The 20,760-nt window shown below is 37.9% G+C and overlaps 1 protein-coding gene across 1 annotated transcript; it reads right to left on the bottom strand.

Moving 5' to 3' along the window:
• Window positions 1–1,064: 1,064 nt before the first annotated feature.
• On the bottom strand, window positions 1,065–2,018 carry LOC124513829 (olfactory receptor 1468-like). Its single transcript, XM_047081819.1, has one exon. The coding sequence runs from the start codon at window positions 2,016–2,018 to the stop codon at window positions 1,065–1,067; it is 954 nt and encodes a 317-aa protein (XP_046937775.1).
• Between the last annotated feature and the right edge of the window lie 18,742 nt (window positions 2,019–20,760).

Raw genomic sequence — 20,760 nt, 5'->3', positions numbered from 1 at the left:
AGAGCTCAGATCATCTTGGATAGCATCAACAAATGTCCTGATCATTATAATTTATTGTGATAAATGATACAATGACAAAATAAAGTGCTGCAGGGGCCTAGAGGAGAAAAGGGAATAATTTTACCTAAAGAGATGGGAGAATTATGAAAGAATTCACACAGAATGTAAGACTTGAGGTGGAGTCTTTTAAAAAGTGTCAAATGTCTATAGGAAGAAAGTGGAACTGATAATCCAGAGAAGATGTAACATGTACAAAGACAAGAGTCATGCAAACCCATAGACTGCTCAAAGAATGATAAGGTGTTCAATGTAGCTGGAATGTAGGGTGTTCTGAAAGTGGTGGGGTAGGGGTTAATGAATGATGGTTCACACTCCTGAAAATATAAGTATATCCAGGTGGTAAAAGTTCTTAAATGCTTAAAAGATGTTTATCTTTGGCGGGGAGCATCTGTAGGGTTCAGAGCAGGACAAGTGACATGATTGTGTTCCTCTTAGCTTGCTTTTCTTCTGCTGGCACATCTTTTTTCTTGCCTAGTACATAAGAATGATATGGTATTTACTTCAAAGAGTTATTGTGAGAATCAAGTTATTTGGGAGTTGTGAACTTTAATATGGTATTGTCTATAAGATATTGGGCTATTACCAATTCTTCCCTCCCTTCCTTCCTTCCTCCCTTCCTTCCTTCCTTCCTTCCTTCCTTCCTTCCCTCCTTCCCTCCTTCCCTCCTTCATCCCTTCCTATCAATGATCTAACATATAGGGTTTGGTAGAGATGAGAGGGAAACACAAACCAAAAATTAGAGAATAAATAGTAAGTACTGACTATACAGCCATGAGCTTATTCAGGGAGAGCTCTATGTAACTGGTAAAAAATTGTGGAATAAAGGCACATTTTTGTTCTGTTTAATTATTGTTGTTTTTGATGGAGAGATGAACCTGATCTAGAATCTTGGACCTGGATTGGGGGCAGGAAATGAATGAGCAACTACCATAGTAACACAATAGCCTGAGGCTTTGGACCCTCTGTGTGCTAATCCAAGTCTAGAAAGTTGATCGAGGTGTCTCTTATGGCAGGGCTAACCACCTCCAGAAAAAGGTTTTCTTGCTGAATAGTCTCCTCAGTGCTCCTTTCATGTCCTTGTTCCTCAGACTATAAATGAAGGGGTTCATCATGGGAGTTACAATTGTATATATGATGGCAGCTACTTTATCCCTTTCTGCTGAGTAGGCAGAAGAGGGGAGAAAGTATACCCCAACAATGGATCCATAGAAGAGGGCCACAGCTGAGAGATGGGAGCCACAAGTGGAGAATGTTCTCCACTTCCCTTTGGCTGAAGTAACCCCAAGTACAGTGCAACAAATAATGGCATAGGAGACAATAATGAAGGTGAAGGGGATAAAGATAACTGCTCCCCCAACAACTAGGATTGTCAAGTCATTGATTTGAGTGTCTGAGCAAGCAAACCTTAAAATGGGTTCCAGGTCACAGAAAAAGTGTGGGATTTTTCTCTGATCACAGATAGTCAAGAGACTCAGCAGACTGAGATGCAGTATTGAGACAAGATTGGAGATGACCCATGGAGTCACTACCAACAGGGCACAACGCTTGGGGCTCAGTAATGCAGCATAGTGTAATGGGTGACAGATGGCAACGTACCGGTCATATGCCATGGCTGCCAAAAGGAAATTGTCCAGGTCCACCAGCAACATAAAAAAGTACATTTGTGTAAGGCATCCTGCAAAGGAGATGGTTGGCCTTTGGCTTGGGATGTCTGCCAACATTTTGGGGATTGTAGTGGTTGTGAAGCAGATGTCATTGAAGGATAGATTGGCAAGGAAGAAGTACATGGGGCTATGAAGGTGAGCATCATTGATAATAGCCAGGATGATAAGTAAGTTTCCTACCATGGTGACCAGATACATGCACAGAAACAGCATAAAGATGAGCTTCTGCTGTTCAGACCCCACAGTGAGTCCCAGGAGGAAGAATTTGGAGATACTTTGGTTTCCTTGGTGCATGGTTCTGCTGTGTCTAAAAAGGGAAAAATTCAGCCTCGTTGTAAAATAGTAACATCACACAAGAACTGGTCAGAGACATTACATTAGATTATAGAATGGAATCAAGTCCTTGGAACCAGACAGTCCTGGGTCATATTCTCTTCCTATTAAAATACAAGCTCAACAAGGGCATGAATTTTATCTACTATGTTCAGGGCTGTAGACCAGTACTAAAGACAATGCTTACTTGGCACATGATAGGTGCCCAACAAATATTGGTTGGATTTATATAAGAATGAGTGAATAAATGAAAAGATTAATATTCTGAATTTATTACTAAATATTTTCATGACTTTGTTATTTGTGCTTTTATAACCCAATTTCATCAATTTTAAAATGTGGAGAATACTTACTTTACAAGGTTTTTGTGAGAATTGCAAGGGTACAAATACAAGGATGCAAAATGCCCACACCTATATTTTAGCTATTGCTGCACAAATGGTAGCTGGTATCATTCACTAATTTGGACAAATAATAGGCAAAAAGAAATATTCAGAGAACATCTAACCCAGCTTCTGTATTTGGGCAGTTGAGTGTTCAAGACACATAGGATGCTTTAGGTGATCATGTTTTAGTGTTCCCAAGACAGAGATGCCGCAATCCCTTTCCAGATCCTGATCCAAAATTTTATCCTTTAAGCATTTAGCTCTTCCTCACATCTTCCTGAAATCTCAGTTTTTACATTTCAAAAAGGGGAAATTAATCATCTGAATTAAATGCTGCTGAAGTCATGTAGGGATGTCCACTGAGTTAAGCAACACGGGGTAATGTTTAATGTTCTTAACAAGACCATTTATAGTGGAGTTGACTGGGCATAAACCAAAATGAAGATTTAAGGATAACACTTTAAGATCTAGTGTTTATTTAGGGCTTAGTATGTTGCCCACATGCTGCTAAGTGCTTTTTGTGGAACATCTTATTAAATATTCACTACAACTCTATGAGTTAAGTAGGACTACTAAGATGTTCCATTTACAGATGAAAAAATCAAGGATTAAAAAGGTAAATAACTTGATGAAATGATACATAGCTAGTGTAGTGGTCAGGATGCTGAGCTCAGTTGGTCTGACTTCAGAGCCCTCTTGTTTAACCACTATGCTATATTGCCACTATACTGCTTATGTCTTCATGTTTGTGAAGAGCAAAACCTATGTTCTAGGCACAAAAGAGCTTGCTGAGCCAAAGTCAAAAGCTAGTAAGCAATGGAGCTGGACTTTGAGTCTTGATGTCAAAGTGTTTTTGCTATATCTGTGTAAGTTTAAATGAGAGCAAATGGGTTTACAAATGGGAAGGTTTGTCTTTGCATATTCCAATTTGCACCTTGTCTAAGCTGCCATGAGATCCATTTTACATATTTGGTACTTACTTAAAGATCTTCCATGTATTCATACCATCTTCCCAGTCCAACACAACTGGACTGCCATTATATAAATTCACATACTTCTGCTGGTTTGCTGTTTAACGTACTCTCTGAAAAAAAAAGGGGGGGGTTGGCAGCACTAATGAATAGTTGGAGGAGAACTGTGTGAGGAATGCTGCATTTACTTAACAACACAATTTTTTCCCAAGTACTATAGCAGTACTCATTTGCATACTAACAAATAAATATGCTAATTATAAGTCAGGCAGGATCAGGTCTGGTGGGACCTCTGCTAGGCAACATTTAGCCATTTCATATGTACAGAATGCACTGAAAATAATAAAGTGGCATATTATTATGTACATGTAATTTAGGCTTTTCACTAATGCAAATTCTATTAACAAAGTTTGACAGTCCACATTTCTGTTGACCTTCTAGGCACCACATAAGCTAGTTCCATTTAACTGCTTGTTCTCTATTCTCAAGCTGGCACCATATCTTACAACCAAACACATAAGTATCTTCAGTCTTTCAAACTTTCTTGCAAGTTGCTAATTTTTAAAACTGTTTTAAAAAGTTTACTTATTTTATTTTGAGAGAGAGAGTGAGAGAGAGGGCACAAGCAGGGAAGGGCAGAGAGAGAGGGAGGGAGGGAGAGAGAATCCCAAGCAGGCTCTGTGCTGCCAGTGCAGAGCCCAACGCCTCGAACTCATGAACCCATGAGATCATGACCTGAGCCAAAATGAAGAGTCACATGCTTAACTGACTGAGCCACCCATGTGCCCTGCAAGTCACTAATTTGGCACAATTTTCTTGCAGTAAATGTGGGGAGCAAACGTTTATGTATTTAGGTTGGGGTCCCCTTCCTATGGAACTTACCCAGATGTTTTATGGCTATTTCCAAAGCTATTCCAGAAAGAAACACTTCCAGTACTTCCACATAAAAAAAAAAAATCAGTGATTTTTGCAGACACGAATGTGAACCTTTCCTCCTAAAACAGAATAAAGAGAAGAGGGCTGGAGTAGAATTGAAACCTCAACTGGTAGTGGTGTTTCTGCTGCTGTATTTAGAAAAGCATCACCCTAAGGCTCGGGCAATCCTCTAGGCTCCTGATTAGAGACTACTCTCAAGTCTATCCTCTATGGACCAAGTCCTCCCTACTGTGATATATTGGTATTCACGGACTTCTTGGGATTTTTGTATATAATATATAAATTGTATATTGTTATATTTACATATAAATATCAAATATATAAAATAAATATATGTAATATATACATACATAAACATGTATGTAATGTGTATACATGTATGTATATATTATGTGTGTGTGTGTGTGTATATATATACACATATATATACATGCAAACCTTATGCCCCTATTGTATTTTTACTCTAGTTAGAAAATGAAAATATCAACTACTTTTGAAGAAAAACTTCACCTTCGCTCATACCTAAGAGTTGCCTTTTACTTCTCCATGTGATCTAATAACAAACTGACTCAGGTGATATTTGGAGCGGATTACTAATGAAAGCAACACTAGAGTGCTTATTATTTGTCAGGCACTGTTCTAAGCCCCTCATGTATATTTACTCAATTCTTATAATAAAATTGAGGGAGGTGAAAATATGACCCCTTTTTTCACAGATGAGGAACCTGAAAAAAAAATTAAGTGATTTGCACAAGGTCATACAACTAGTTGATGTTAGAGCCAAGGTTCTTACCAGAAATTCTTGTTCTTGCTCCCGTTTTCTTACCTACTGCATTACACTCTCCCCAGTAATTGTGGGGGAGCTCTAGAAAAAGAAAGGTTTCTGGGAAATTGGCTAAAAATTATCTTCTTAAAGTTGTCTCCTGTCATTCTCCCTCTCTGGAATCCCAGCAGAATTTGTCACTGCCTATTCAACTCTACTCCTATGTGCATTTCAGCTACCCTCTTTTTTCTTAATGTTATCATAGGAGGGATATCCTTCCTTTTATTAAAAACCAATCCCTTCATCTGTATTCTGGATCCCTTCCCCTTTTACCTTCCCAGGAGACTTATGCCATCAGTTGACTTCTTTCCTATATCTTCAACCAGTTCTTCTCTACTGGATTCTTCTCTCAGGTTTTAAACACATTATAGTCTCCTATGTTCAAACAAGTGAACACTCCACCCCACCCCGGATCCCTTAGCCTTCTCAGTTACTGAACCATCTTCTTCCTACCATTAAACACAAATTTCTTGAATTGTCTACATTTCTGTCTCCATTTCTTCACCTCAACCCACTCCAATCTGTCTTCTGCCCCACACAACTCCACTGAAATAGCTCTTGATAAAGTCACAATGACACCCATGCTGCTAAATTCACCCTTCTTGGCAACCCAACGCCATTCACCTCAGATAAATGCCTTCTTTCTTGATATACCCTCTTTCCTTGGATTTTGAGAACTTCACTCCCCTGGTTTTCCTTTTATCTCTCGGACCGTTCTTTCTCCGTCTCCTTTTGTGGCTTCTCTATATATCATTGAAATGTTTGTTGTAATGGGGGCTCCTGGGTGGCTCAGTCGGTTAAGCAGCTGACTTCAGCTTAGGCCATGATCTTGAGGGTTTGTGAGTTGGAGCCCCACGTGGAGCTGGCTGCTGTCAGAGTGGAACCTGCCTTGGGTCCTCCATCCCCTTCTCTCTCTGCCCCTCCCCCTCTCGCTCTCTCAAAACTAGTTAAAAAAAAATGTTTGCTGTGATATCACAGAGTTTTTTGTTGCTCATTCTACTATCCCTAAAATAAAATTATCCACTTTCATGACCTCCATTACTATTGTTATGCTGATGATTCTGTTTCTTATCTTTAATTTAACTCTCTCTTCTGAGTTCCACAACCATGCACCTATTTGTTATATTCATTTGTACATCTCATGAGCATCTTAAATTCAGGATTTTCAAAACCAAACTCATTGTCTACCCACCCCACTGCCTGAAACCAATTTTGACCTTCCTCTATTTTTCCTTACCTCAATAAAATATAGCATTATTAATTTTTGTCATTTTGAAGGCTCCCATCTTTTTTTCTTAAGATCCCGTTATTTAAGTCCTATAGATTCCCCATCTTAAATATCTTTCAAGTGTATCCACTTCTCTTCATCATCCTATTCTGGGCCATTAACATGTCTCTGTATCTAATTTCCTCCTTCCAAACAGTTCCAGGTTAATAATTTTTAGTGACTTCCTATTCCTCTTACTTTAAGGTCCAGAATTATTATTTTTTTCTTCTCAGAGACCCACTTTATTCAGTTCCATACATATGGGACATTGGCACAAGCCCAACCCATCTTAGCATGTATCACTCTGTGGAGAATAAAACATAAGGTCCAGAATTATTAATGTAGCCTACAATACCTGGCCTTCTCCTGAATTCCCATGTTGTGCTCTCCTTCTTTCTGTTCCTTGAAACTTCCACGTTCTTCCTTGCCTCATTGTTTCCTCATATGCTCATATTCTCTTTCTAGAAGACAATACCCTCTACGTGTAGCTTGCTCATATTCCTACTTCAGATCTCAATTTAAATGCTTTTTATTCAGGTTAGACCTTCTCTGACCTCTCAAGTCTATGTCAGCTCCTTGCAGTGACATCCTATAGCCATCTATACTTCTCCTATAAAAAGTCTTTATTGGAACTACTTATCTTTCCTATTATCCTATAAATTCCATGATGACCTCCCTGTCTTCTTCTATATTCCCGATGCTTAGCAAAGTGCCTGACAAGTCATTGGTACTCAAAAATTTGTGAATGATTGAATTAATAGGAGAATAGAAGTTATATGGAACAATTAATTTGGGTTTTCAGTAGGGGTCATGGAAGACTTTAAAGAGAAAATGACTTTTTAAATGAGTCTTGAAGAATAAAACAGGGGTGAAGGCATTCTAGCAATTTGAAACACTATTGTAAAGACATAGAGGAAAAAAGTGTGAGGTCTCAAAGTACATGATGTGTACACTAACTTAGACTTGTCTGGTGTGGCTGTAGTATGGGGGAGAGTGGTAGAAGGTAGTAGTTTGGGTATAATTATGAAGATCTTTGTGTGTACCACCTGATTAATGATATTTACAGGATCTAGGGGAAATAGCAAGCATAATTTTGTGTTGTGGAAAATCCAGAGTTCAGAGCAGACTAACAATTACCAGGGAAGAACTAACATCAGAAATACTAGGCAAAATGGAGATAAATAAATACTCCTTTCCTTTGTGGTTCCACTTCTCTGCTTGGAGGCTCCCTAGAGACCTGTATCCTTATTTCTAGTGACCAGAGAGTATGAGTGGAGCCTGCCTGACTTTCCAAGGCATTAGAGAAATGGCTGAGTATACTGAGGAATGAGGAGTCGTGTCATCCTCGTGCAGGTGGAATCCCCAGGCCAGTAGAAAAATGGTGTCTCTTCATGTCCCCTCTGTGATCCTTTTTAAGTTTGGTAAATCACATGGTAATTTTCATTGGGTTTAACATTCTTTCAAGAGCCTTCGACTTTCCTAGAGGAGACTCGTAAGTCTTTAGGCAATTGGCATTCAGTATTGTAATGTCTGATTTTTTTTAAGGGGCATATTTGGCAACAGAACAATAATACTGACACTGACCTTTTCTTTGAGTGGCTGCCTTGGCAAACTTCATAGCAAATGCATTTAGGAGTTGCTCATTCACGGGGGCTGTTCAGAGTCACGGGAAGAGAAGTGTCCTGGGAATTGACAACAGCAGCAAAACAGTACAGAAAAGAGCAGAGAGGTTCAGACATGATGAATGGGGTCATTTTTGCTTTGAAAAGATTGACGCTTCCTCATCTGGAGGATGAATCCATATGCTCTTAAATTCTTGGTTAAATATTTGTTTGTTTGTTTTGACACAGAGGATCATAAACATGACCATTGTTTTAGTCTCATCTTTATCAACTACTTGAGTGACCTTTGGCAACTCCTCTTTCTGGGTAGAAGTTTTATCCCCTGTAAAATGAGGCGGTTAGACTAAATTCCCACTGTAACATTTGACAATCCTATGATTTCTAATTGGATATATTTATACATATTGTGGTAGAAATGCAATTGTATATGACTAGAAGGTGGGTAGTACAAATAGTGTAATTTCTTCTCAACGAACACAGTGGGTTTTGTGTATGAGTTTTGATGTATAATTCATGAAGTTTCCAAGTTTCCCGCTTAGAGTTCATGACAATAAAATTGCATTCTGCCTAATCATTTCACCTATGTTGTGTGTGTGGGTAGGGGGTTTATTACTGAAGAGTGCGTTAGCTAAGAAGGGTCATCTGGAGGTAGTGGTAGAAGTAGGCTTCTTTTTGAGATGAGGAAACAGAAGAAAGGGAAGAAAATGTTTAAGCATAGCTTTATGTAGTCTGCTTAAAAGTTTTTAAAAAACAATAGGAACAGTTATCAACTTGTCAACTAAATTGAAGCCAATCTCTGCTTATACCCTCCTTGGAAACTTCTTCAAGATGAACAACCAGACTATCCATTTATTCATTGTTTCACCAATGGGAAAAGGAAGCAGTATGAAAGCTCTTCTTCAGGATTAACGAAAAGGAAATGAAGTGAGAACAGCAACCCATAGGTCACTTCTCTCTCATCCTGTTGGCAAAGAATGCCCAAGAATCCAGTAACCCCCCCCCCCCCGCCTTCTTCTCTTCCACCCCGACAAACGTCTCTAACAGCAAGGGGAAAAAAAAGAAAATAGGGTGTTCCTGCTCTATCCAATTATCAGCTTTATCAAGACTTTGTTGGCAATTACATAAGGTAGACTTTGGTACAAAGGAGGACTATGGAAGGCAGGTCAGGAGGGAGGTATGTGGGCATCAAAGTTGAACCACTTAGCTCCTTTTGTTGCAGAGAATCATAGCAGATGGTGTCACACTTTACTATTCAGCTTGCTATATTTGGTGCATGAGCCATATTTTGCCAATCCTTAGCTCTCATGATTCCTCATAATATTAGATTGTTGTGTCTGTGAAAAGAAATGTAAGAGAGTAACATTTAGAACACATAAAGCACAGGTATTCAAAACCACACTCAGAAACAGGTACAGGGAGCCCACAAGTCAGTTAGGGAGAGCACACTTGCACAATGACAACTCTGAATCCCAAAGTAGTGTTTTCAAAGCAACACCTTAAAGATGGCAAACAATAGAATGCAAAGTGGATTAATTGAGTACTCATCAAAGTAGTCAATTTTATCATCAAAGGGTTTTTATCATCAAAGGCTCCTTGGAGAACATAAGTTTTGGGAAGGTGACACCCTCAACTGCTTCATAATCAGTAGATCTGTGGGGCTGTTTTCTGGCCAATGCTTCAATCTCAGTAGTAGTCTTGATATATTCAACTGTGGTATGGAATTACTGGTCTATGTTAGGTAATATTTATTGGCATGTGGGTCTTAGAGAGCACACTGTCCTTGAATACAGCTGGCAGGGGAACAAGGTGCTCGGAAGCTTCTAATTGGCCTGGGAAAGAATGAAATTTGCCACCTGAAGCGCCAAGGGAACAAGTACATAGTGTACTTATTCCTTAATGAGATTCAAGGTTGAGGGAAGACGGGGACCTCCCTGATTTTCATTTAGTTGGATAGAATGTCCAAGAAGATGGAATTGAACAGTGAAGCACAGACTAAGGGTCACAGTGACCCAGCATTTTAGCAGTCCTTAAATATCTATTGAATTCTCCCAGAACCAACCTGAGGCATGGGTCTCTTAAAACAAAGCTAAGTCTGTAGAGGGAAAACAGTTTTGCTGGGACACAAGAGCTCTGTGTCTCAAATTCGGCTTGAAATCTTCTCTTTAGAGTGACTTTTAACATATCACTTCCCTAATATAGATATTGGATTTATTATCTATTAAAAACAAAGGAATTCCTTTTCTGGCAATGTAACTTGATCCCATCAGATGACTTTATAGTACAATAATCTTTATATTTGTCACATGGTGGTTTGGAAGGGTGTTAGGATGGAGAGCGGAGTGCTTTAGTGAGCTTCACAGGTAGATAAATCTGGAAGGGAATATGATTGTAGACTCTATTCACTCAACTGTATCATCTAGTGGGACTGCCTGATGCTTTGCCTCTTTTGTCTGCAAGTTTCATTACAGCTACGGACTGAATTGTGCCCCCCCCCCACACCTGCAAATTCTTGTGTTGGAGCCCTACCTCCCAATGTGATGGTATTTGGAGATGTGACCTTCGGGAGATAATTAAGTTTGGATAATTAGGGTGGGAACCTCATGATAGGATTAGTACCCTCATAAGAAGAGATGCCACAGGATGCTCTCTCTCTCTCTGCCATGTGAGAACACAACAAGAAAGTGGTTGTTTGCAAGTCAGGAAGAGTGGTCTCCCTAGAAATCAACCATGCTGGCACCTTGATCTTGCACTTCCAGTGTCTAGAACTATGAGAAAATAAATTTCTGTTATTTAATTTACCCAATGGCATTTTGTTATGGCAGCCTGAGCAGACTAAGAATATTACTATCTCCTAAGTAGGACTTGTCATGTGATCTGTAAAGAAAGAAAATCTAATATGACCAATTTGAGTTTATGTTCTTGAGAATCCATTAGAGCCCAGCTCTTCAGAGGTAGGGCAATACAAGTTATTTGTTGCATCATTATAATGAGAAACGGCTTGATTACCCTCCTTTGTATCAAAACAACCCTCCCTTTATTGCACATACACACTTCATTTCATGGCATTTGTATATTTCTTCCTCAATAGTGTGCTTTTTCTCCAAGTTTGCTGCTCCTCAAGTCATGGACTCAAAGAAGCTGGAGGACATTAGAGCAGAGTTCAAAACTATTGGTTTCTCAATAAACTTCATATAAAAAAAAAAAATAAATAAATAAATAAATAAATGAAAAAAAAAAAACTATTGGTTTCTCTTCAGGTGTGACCTTGATGAACCTGTTTATTATTTTTTCCCTCGTCCATGGATTACCTTTTGGATTCCCTAATACATGGCCACTATATGACCAAGTGTATCTACAAGTATATTCTGTTACTGTGTTAAGGACTATCAACTCTTGGTGGTTAATCCATTAATAAATTCAGGCAATATTTATTGAGCACCTATGACATGCATCTGCTTTAGATGCTGAAATAGAATGATAAATAAAAAAGAAGTATTTTTTGCCCATATAGAGCTTACATTCTAGTAGGGGAAGACAGATAATAAGTATATAAAAAAATGAATTTTAAAACCTAATTTTAACTGGTAATAGCTGCTATGAATAAAATGGAGTAGAAAACTGTTGGGTCAGTGGCCACTTTAGATAAGTTGACCAGGAAATTTTTCTCTGAGAAAGTGACAAATGAGTTGAGATCTAAGTGATGAGTGATGAGAAAGACCTAGAGAATTGCAGGTAGAGACTAGTGCAAAAGACTTAAGTTGGAAATGTACTGGGCATATATATAGGCCGTAAAAATAATCGGTGTGGATGAAAGTAGTGAGAGAGACAGATGATGATGTCAAAAGGTATTTATGGGCCATATTATGGGGAAGCTAGAATGCTATGGTGGAAAGTTTGAATTTAATTTTGGATGCAGTGAAAAGCCATTGAGGGGATTAAGGAGAGAATAGAGAGGGTCTGATTTATACTTTACAAAGATGCTTCTGGGTGCTATCCAGAGAATGGGCTATAGGGAGCCAGAGAAAAGGCAGAAATCCCAATTATAGAAAATTGTGGTACTCTAAGAGAAAGATAATAGTGGAGTGAGCTAAGATGGTACATTGGAGGTAGGGAGAAGATTTTGGATACTGGATATCCTTTTAAAGTAGAGCAGACAGTGTTTGATGGATTGGATATAGTGGTTTATGCAGTGCCATGATTATGCCCATCTCTGTGGCCCTCACTCCTCTTTGCTTTCCTACTCACCTCCCATCATTCAGGTGTAATCTCTTGATCTCTGATGTTCTTATGTTTCAGTGTGGAGTGCCTTAGTGTGGATCTACTTTCATCAATTTTGCTGGGAACTCAATTGTCCCTTTTAATCTGGAAATTATTTATTCAGTGTTGAGAATTTTTCTCAGATGATTTCTTTGATAATTTCTACATTTTCTCTGTTCTTTTTCAGGAAAATCTATAATTGCTATGTTGGACCTCCTGGTTTGATCTTCTAAATTGATTTTTTTCTTATTTTTCATCTCTGTTTCTTTGGTCTAGTTTTTGTGAGAATTCCTCAACTTCATTTTCCACTACTTCTATTGAAGTTTTATTTTTACCGTCTCTTAAAATATCCAAGAGCTCTTTTATTTAATATTTATTTTTCATAGTATACTATTCTTGTTTAATGACTACATATCTTCTTTTTTACTTCCGACAGTAATGATTTTGAAAGTTCTCATCTCCCTGAGATAAGTTTCACCCAAGTTGTTTGTTTTTTTTAACTTGTTTGTTTTGAACTCTTCCTTTTATGATAGACTTTTAAAAAAATTATATGTCTTGGAGTCCTTGACTGGTTATATTTGAGTGGGAAACAAAAAAAGGTGATTAAAAGTTTTTGTCATGGTGGGCCCTACTATATAGGATGATTTGGCTGGATCCCTCTGTTGGTGAACTCCTGATTATTTTTAGAAAATTTTTATAAGGCTGATCAGATTCTTTCAGAAAATAATCTTCTGAACTTCTACCTGGGGATACAAGCCTTAGCTGCAGGTTTGTAGGAACCAAATAGGAGAAGAGGGCTGGTAGTCTCAACATGCTATAGATAGCCAGATATTCACCTAATTGCACACTCAGTTCTATCTGAGACACTCAGTCCAAACACCTTGTATTTTAATTATCACATTAAGTCTCTAGTTTTCTGTTAGAGGGAAGTATGTAGGGGAATCACCCCACTGTGGAAAATAAAGGAGGGGATTTAGAGGTATAATTGCTTCATAAACCATCTTTCAACCAATTCCTATGTTTTCAGCTCCACTTTCACCCTAACTTATAGAAGTACCTGATGCTGACTGGATGCTGCCAATTTCTGAGCCTTTTGGGAGATCACTGGTACAAATTGTGTTGTTCATTTTCTCACTGTTGGTTTAGGATTCAGGTGTCTTGGTCTCCGAATGAGTTGACAGTTGCTCTTTTGCTTTCCTTTTCCTAAAATGCTGTTTTTATACTGTTTCCTGTTTGTTTTTCCTCATGAGTTTATGCCTATAAAATAGTTTCTTTTATGTCATTTAGAGATAAACGTGAATGTCTAATCCACTGCATTTAACCGGAAACTCTTTTTTACTTTTCATCACATTTAATGTGTTTATTTTGTAGCACTTTTATTATACTATATATTTATATATTTGGTTATTATATGTCTCTGTCCACAAGTATGCCTATTGTCTATCTTGTTCACTATGCATCCCTAGTGCCTAGGACGTAGTAGACACTCAGTAGGTATGTGTTGAATTATTTAATCTGATATATCTTATTAATTAAAAATGGTATTTGTAGTCATAACATCTGATAGTGGTTGTGGGAAAAAAGGAAAATAACTACATAGCAAATTAGTTGAATCAAAATGAGATAATTAGAGACTCAAGGAAAAATATAAGACAAGATACATAAGAGCACATACATTTTCACTTTCGCAGCACATATTCCAATTCTCATTTAAAAGATCAACTGGATATCCATAATAAATTTATTTTAGAGGAGTGATCAAAACCAAATGGAAATCAGTTAGCATATGGTTGCCATAGTCCAGGTGAGAAAACATTATGACCTAGTAGAGGGAGTAGAAAGAATTGAACAGAGACAGGAGTAATTTAGAAGGTCGTGGTTACCCTTGGGTAAAGGAAGAAGGAGAAAAGAGGAAGGATTAAGGTATTAAGGGTGACTCCTACATTTCTGGCTAGATGGACAGTAGCTCTCTTCACTCAGGTGGTCAGAGTAACTGGAGGAGAACAAGAACAGATACAGGGAGATAAGCAGTGACACTCACTTGCCTTGCTTCTACAACTGCCAGAATATTTTAATTTGGCTATTTTGTCTCAAAACTTAGGAGAAAAGGTTTAGCCTGAGTCACTCATTTTTCCACTATTTTATTTTGATCTCCTTGCATAGACTTAGCTAAGCAACACAGTGAATGAAACTCACTATTATTATTTTTGCCCTATACCACAAACTGTTAATAGTAGTACAGCCTAGTCTAAAGAATATCAGTTGAGCGCTTAAAATCTACTGACCTGGGGATGGCATGACCTGGGTTCTACATTCAGTTCTGTCATTAACTCACCGTGTGACTTTGGACTAGACATATAAATTTGGGTTCCTTATATGTAAAATCAGGCTGCTAATATAATAATTACACTCTTGCTAAGTATTCTTTAGGAAAATAGAGAAGACCCATGTTTATCTTGGGAGCTAGAAAGATTTATAAATAAGTAATGTACAAATATGTTCTGAAGAGAAAGTTACAGTGTGTTAGCCTATATAGCAGCTACCATTTATTGAGAGTCTATCATGTACCATGTGCTTTACCCATGTTTTCTTATTAAATCACCACAATAATATGAGATTAGTATTAGTATCTCCTTTTTAGAAACGAGAAAGGTGAATATCAGAAAGGGCAACAGGCCAAAGTAACACTGCTGGTTAGTGGTAAATCCAAGATTCAGACTCAAGTTTATTTTACTGCAAAGCCAATATATTTTCAACTTTATAATGCTACATTTTGTACATGGTGGGCTGCCTCTGAAACATGTCTGTGAACTTAAATTCATTGAATCTTAGAAATGGTAAAAAGAAAAATTCTAAATGATTCAGTTCAATATCTTATTTTACACATAAGGAAACTGAGGACCAGAAAGCGGGGAGTTATTGGCCAAATATCAGACAGTTAGTGGCAGAGCTGAGGCCAGGGCCCATCTCTTCAGACCATCTGCCCATTGCTGTTTCTAATTTGGAACCTGAAGATATGGCCTGATCCAAATAGCCCAGATGTGTAAGTGTGTACCTTCACTGGCCCACTAATCTCACAGGAGTGTTAGCACAGTAAAAGTATACAGGGTGCCTGGGTGGCTCAGTTGGTTGAGAGTCTGACTCTTGATTTCAGTTTAGGTCATGATCTCACAGGTTTGTGAGTTTGAGTGCCACATCAGGTTCTGCACTGACAGCGTGGAGCCTGCTTGGGATTCTCTCTCTCTCCTCTCTGTCTGCCCCTACCCTGCTTGCTCTCTCTCCCAAAATAAACAAATAAACTTAAAAAAAAATGTTTTTAAGTGCAGTAATAGATTTGAGTGGGATTTGGATGAAAAAAATTAGTGGCATGAATTTTTTTAGACACACAAACATAAGATGAGACAGTTTAGGAAAGAGAGATTATTTACACAGTGGTATTTCAATTAGCCTCAGATTCCCTCAGGGGAGAAAGATTCTGTATTATGCGATGTATATTGCTTGTGTTAAATACCACACAGTTGGCCCATGAGTGGCTATTCATATGGGTAGAAGTCCAAGAAGCTAACAGCCTCCGTCCTTCAAGCAAAAACCACTGGGGGAGACTATTGAAATGCCAAAGGCGACCTTGATAAAAATAACAAGACATAGCAGGTGAGTTTACTGGCATCTTGCATTTCATTAAAATCCCTCCATTTGGAGCTGAAGGGACCAAACAATGGGGCAGGCCCTTTCACAGAGAGTCACTGATTTTGGCTGTATGGTAAAAACCGATCTGTTTTCATGTATCAGCCTGAGGCCTAGAACTTGACAAACTTCAGCCAGAGAGACAAGATTTTCTTTGAGTAACTAAATTGCTTTTCACATTTCTATTTTATGTCTGCAGAGGGAACACACAATAAATTTGGGTAAGAATGTAGCAGGCAGAAATCAGAGCTGATGAATTCTAAGCTTACATAAACTAAGGTTCCCAATCCTAGGTGCTTTTGTTTTTTCCTTTCAGTAGACTTACTAAAACAAGACAGATGTTCTGAGTCCTCCTAACTCCTGTCCCATTACTCAGGGATTTTGGAGACTAGGCATTGCAATTGCTTTGTTGAAATAGAAGAGGATTTAGTGGGCTAGGATGACAGGAAGAGAGGGTGAAGAGTGGAGAGCAGCACATCAAGCTGCTTGTTCATAGATGATTTGTGTTCATTCATAGGAGATGTGAAAGTGGAGGAAGCACAGAATCCAGCCCTTTTCAGTAACCACAAGCAACTTTCACTCTTATTTTCCTGAAGACACTGCAGAAACCCAAGGTTCACAGCCCTCCTGACTCTGAGAGTTTAATCCCAGAGAAGGTTCATAGCAAATGCTTGTAGGTTTGCTTTAGTCCTCATATTTATATAGTGTTGTTGACTTTTCAAAATTATGAAACTTTAGCGACTTTACTGAATCAAACATGGATAGAGAGCACCTTGAAGGCCTGCCTGACTTTTTTTTCAGGTACAGTTATGGTTTGTATGTGGCTTGAGGTCATTTCACAAATATATTTCTTTTGGTTGATTCTAGTAACAATCATCCAACCTGTTAATATCCAAAAGTGTGTTTAGCCATCCTCCAGTTATTGACCATTTGGAATCTTCCATGGAATGTCTTTTAACCATGCCCATTTTGCACTAAACTCTACTCAGATTTCAAGGTTCTTTTTCAATGCTACCTCCTCCATTATACCTTTCTTTTCCCCACACCTGCCATCCTCCAGCCACATGGAATTAAATCAGTTCATCTTTTTTGCTACTGTAGTGCTTTGTCTTTATTTCCATGTTAGAACATGTTACACATACAGTTGCCTTCCCTGTTATATTGTAGGCTCCTTGAGGGCAGGGATTGGGTCTTACACATAATTGAATCCCCTAAGCACACGACATAGTGATTTACAGATATATACTAGATGAATACTTAAATAGCAATATAATGAATATTTTTGCATAAATTATTTTCATTTATTTTGGATTATATCCTTGGGGGTATATTTCTGTAACTGGAATTACTTGGGCAAAGAACAGTTATACATTGCTATATTCCAGAAATTTCACCAGCAATTTACATGGTGACCTGTTTCCTGACAGTGGCCTTTATGACATACATACTACCAAGCTGGGGGACATTGTTTTAATTTGTATTATGCTGAGGTCACATGTTTTGTCATGTGATTATATACTGAATATGTTCGCTATTGTGCATGTTGTCATTTTCTTTGGCCACTCATCTAGTGAGTTTTACAAAGTGATCTCATATGTTTCATTATTTATTTATATGTTCTGACTGGTGTATTTTAAAAGTTCTCAACCACATATATTTTCTCATTTGGCTTTTTCCTTTTTGATCTTCATTTTATTATAATACAGTGTGCCCAAGAGTTTTAGTCATATATTTGAACACATCCTCCTGGTTCTGATCATACCCTCTATTTTTTCAATGGCTACAATAGCTAGATAAACAATGCTATTCTGTTGTTTTTTTCTTTCTCTTTTTTTTAAGTCAAGAAGTGGGTTGGTCTGCTTTTTTAAAATGTTTATTTTTGGGGCACCTGGGTGGCTCAGTGGTTAAGCAGCTGACTTCCGCTCAGGTCATGATCTCGCGGTCCGTGAGTTCGAGCCCCGCATCAGGCTCTGTGCTGACAGCTCAGAGCCTGGAGCCTGTTTCAGATTCTGTGTCTCCCTCTCTCTGACCCTCCCCCGTTCATGCTCTGTCTCTCTCTGTCTCAAAAGTAAATAAACATTAAAAAATTTTTTTAAAAATGTTTATTTTTGAGAGAAAAAGAGAGAGAGACAGAGCATGAGTGGGGGAGAGGCATAGAGAGAGGGAGACACAGAATCCAAAACAGGCTCTAGGCTCTGAGCTGTCAGCACAGGGCCTGACACAGGGATCGAACTCATGAACCGCAAGATCATGACCTAAGTGGAAGTCGAATGCTTAACCGAGTCACCCAGGTGCCCCCTTTTTTTTTTCTAGTTTCATAGTTTAGATTTGTATATCTAACTTTTTGATTTATCTGGAGTTTATTGAAGCATATGATGTGAGGTACATAATCCAAATTCACTTCTCTTCTTATGGATATACAGGTTTCCCAACAATATTTATTTGTTAATTTGTTAGTGTTCCCTTTAGTGTGTGTGTGTGTGTATGTGTGTGTGTGTGTGTGTGTTCTTTCTAGCCAACTGGAGACATTTTTAAGGGTTTGGCTCTCTTTCTTTAAAACATGCTATTTCAGGGGCGCTTGGGTGGCACAGTCGGTTAAGCGTCCGACTTCAGCCAGGTCACGATCTCGCGGTCCGTGAGTTCGAGCCCCGCGTCAGGCTCTGGGCTGATGGCTCAGAGCCTGGAGCCTGTTTCCGATTCTGTGTCTCCCTCTCTCTCTGCCCCTCCCCCGTTCATGCTCTGTCTCTCTCTGTCCCAAAAATAAATAAATGTTGAAAAAAAAATTAAAAAAAAAATAAATAAATAAAATAAAACATGCTATTTCATTGATCAATCTTTGTTTTTAATTCAATGCCAAAAGATCTTTTTTATATGCATAGTTTTGTAATAAATATTAAAGCCTGAGAAGCTATATACCATCATTATTTAAAATGGTATTTTTTTGGCATTTTTGTCTTCTTATTCTTCCAGGTGAATTTCACTATAAATATGTCATGGTCTGTAAAACATCCTGTAGAATATTTAATTGATATTACATTAAATCTATACATTAACATAAAGAGTCTTATCTTATATTTTAGCCTTGCCAGTTGGGAGCAAAGTGTCTTTTCCCATTTATTCATGTCTTTCTTTATTTCTTCAATTATGATTTTATTATTTCCTTTGAATACATTTCTTTTGCCATTGTTAAATTTTTCAAAGTACTTTTAAATTGATGATCTCATTCAGTGACTGTGCTGTAGGTCAGTAGAAGTATTTAGATACAGCCAAGCATGACTGACTTGTAATGTATATTTTTCCCCCAGCATTCATCAGGATTCCTTTATTTTGCTAACAACTTTATTGGGATATAATTCACATACCATACAATTTACATGTATACATATAAATGTGTATACATTATACAGTATTTAGTATATTCAAAATGGTGCAATCTTCACCACAATCAATTTTAGAACATTTTTATCACTAAAATATGAAAGAGTAAGAAATCTAAACATATAGGAATATCAAATCATGGTGGACATTGAACTAAAGGAATGATAAGGTTTTTGGCAGCATGAGTGTTAAATGTTTTAGACATGTTAAAAGTATAAGTCCATAAATTTTAATTAGATCACATAGCTAACAAAAAACAAACAAACAAACAAAACAACCTGTACCAACCATTCCTGCATCACTTCTCAAGACCCTAGCAACCACTAGTCTACTTTTTATATACCAATTTCTCTATAGATTTGCCTAGTCTGGACATTTCATATGTATGAAATCATAAAATTAAAAACTGGACTTTTAAGGAGAAGCAAAAGTAACATTTATTAAGCACTTACATACCTGTTAAGCACTTTCTATATTTTTTCTTATTTAATCTCTAAACAGCCATTTAAGTTAGGTAATATTTCCATTTTAGATAAGGGAATTGATAGTAGAGAGGTTGAGCAATCTGTTTGAGATCATAGGGTTAAGATCCAGATGGTAATCTGGATGCTTTGACCAGATCTTTGTCCAAGCTCTTTCTGCCTTAAGGTAGTTAGGAATTTTGGAAAACATGTCTCCAATACTCGTGCCTCATTGATCCTCAGTGCCTTCCACAGAGACAAAACACCAATATGACATTTCTGACACTGTGAGGGCTGAAAGAGCAAAGTAGAATAGTGTTTTCTATAGCATAGACTCATGGATCTACAGATGCTCTTTCAACTTCCCTCCATCAGATATTGAGAATGACCAATGATCTGTGTGCAGTTTGACTCACAGAGCCATGGGAAATTAGAGCTCAAAGCTGAAAAGAGCCTCAGCGACCACTGGGTCTAACTGCTTTATTTTATTGATGAAGAAACTGGGACCCAGAAAGAGCAAGCTATTTGCTGAAGATGATATAGCTCAAATATAGTGACAGAGGATGACCTTTCATCTGTTATTGGAAAAATAAATGTACCAAAGGTGAAGGTCCCATCCAGAACAACTGCAGGAAACAAATTAAGGGGAAAGCAAGATAGTGATGTGGAAAGGTCACTGAGTTAGGTCAGAAGGTCTGGGTTCCAACACCAGCTGTGCCACTAATTCACTGTGAGACCTTAGACAAGTCACTTAACCTCTTTGGACATCTACTTGTTCATCTGGAAATGGCTGGGTTGGAATATATGATCTTTTGGAAGATTGCATTTATTAAACACTCCAGAAATTTTGTTGAATAAGTAAATAAGTGAACCTTTATATACATGCTAAATGTTAGGCTATTTTGGGAAGAGACTCAA

Source organism: Lynx rufus, unplaced genomic scaffold (assembly GCF_022079265.1).
Source record: "Lynx rufus isolate CCGP_SWC_20201006 ecotype Redwood Valley unplaced genomic scaffold, mLynRuf1.p SCAF_19, whole genome shotgun sequence".
NCBI lineage: Eukaryota > Metazoa > Chordata > Mammalia > Carnivora > Felidae > Lynx > Lynx rufus.
The sequence above is the reverse complement of the archived record's forward strand: the minus strand, read 5'-3'. Positions and strand labels throughout refer to the sequence as shown.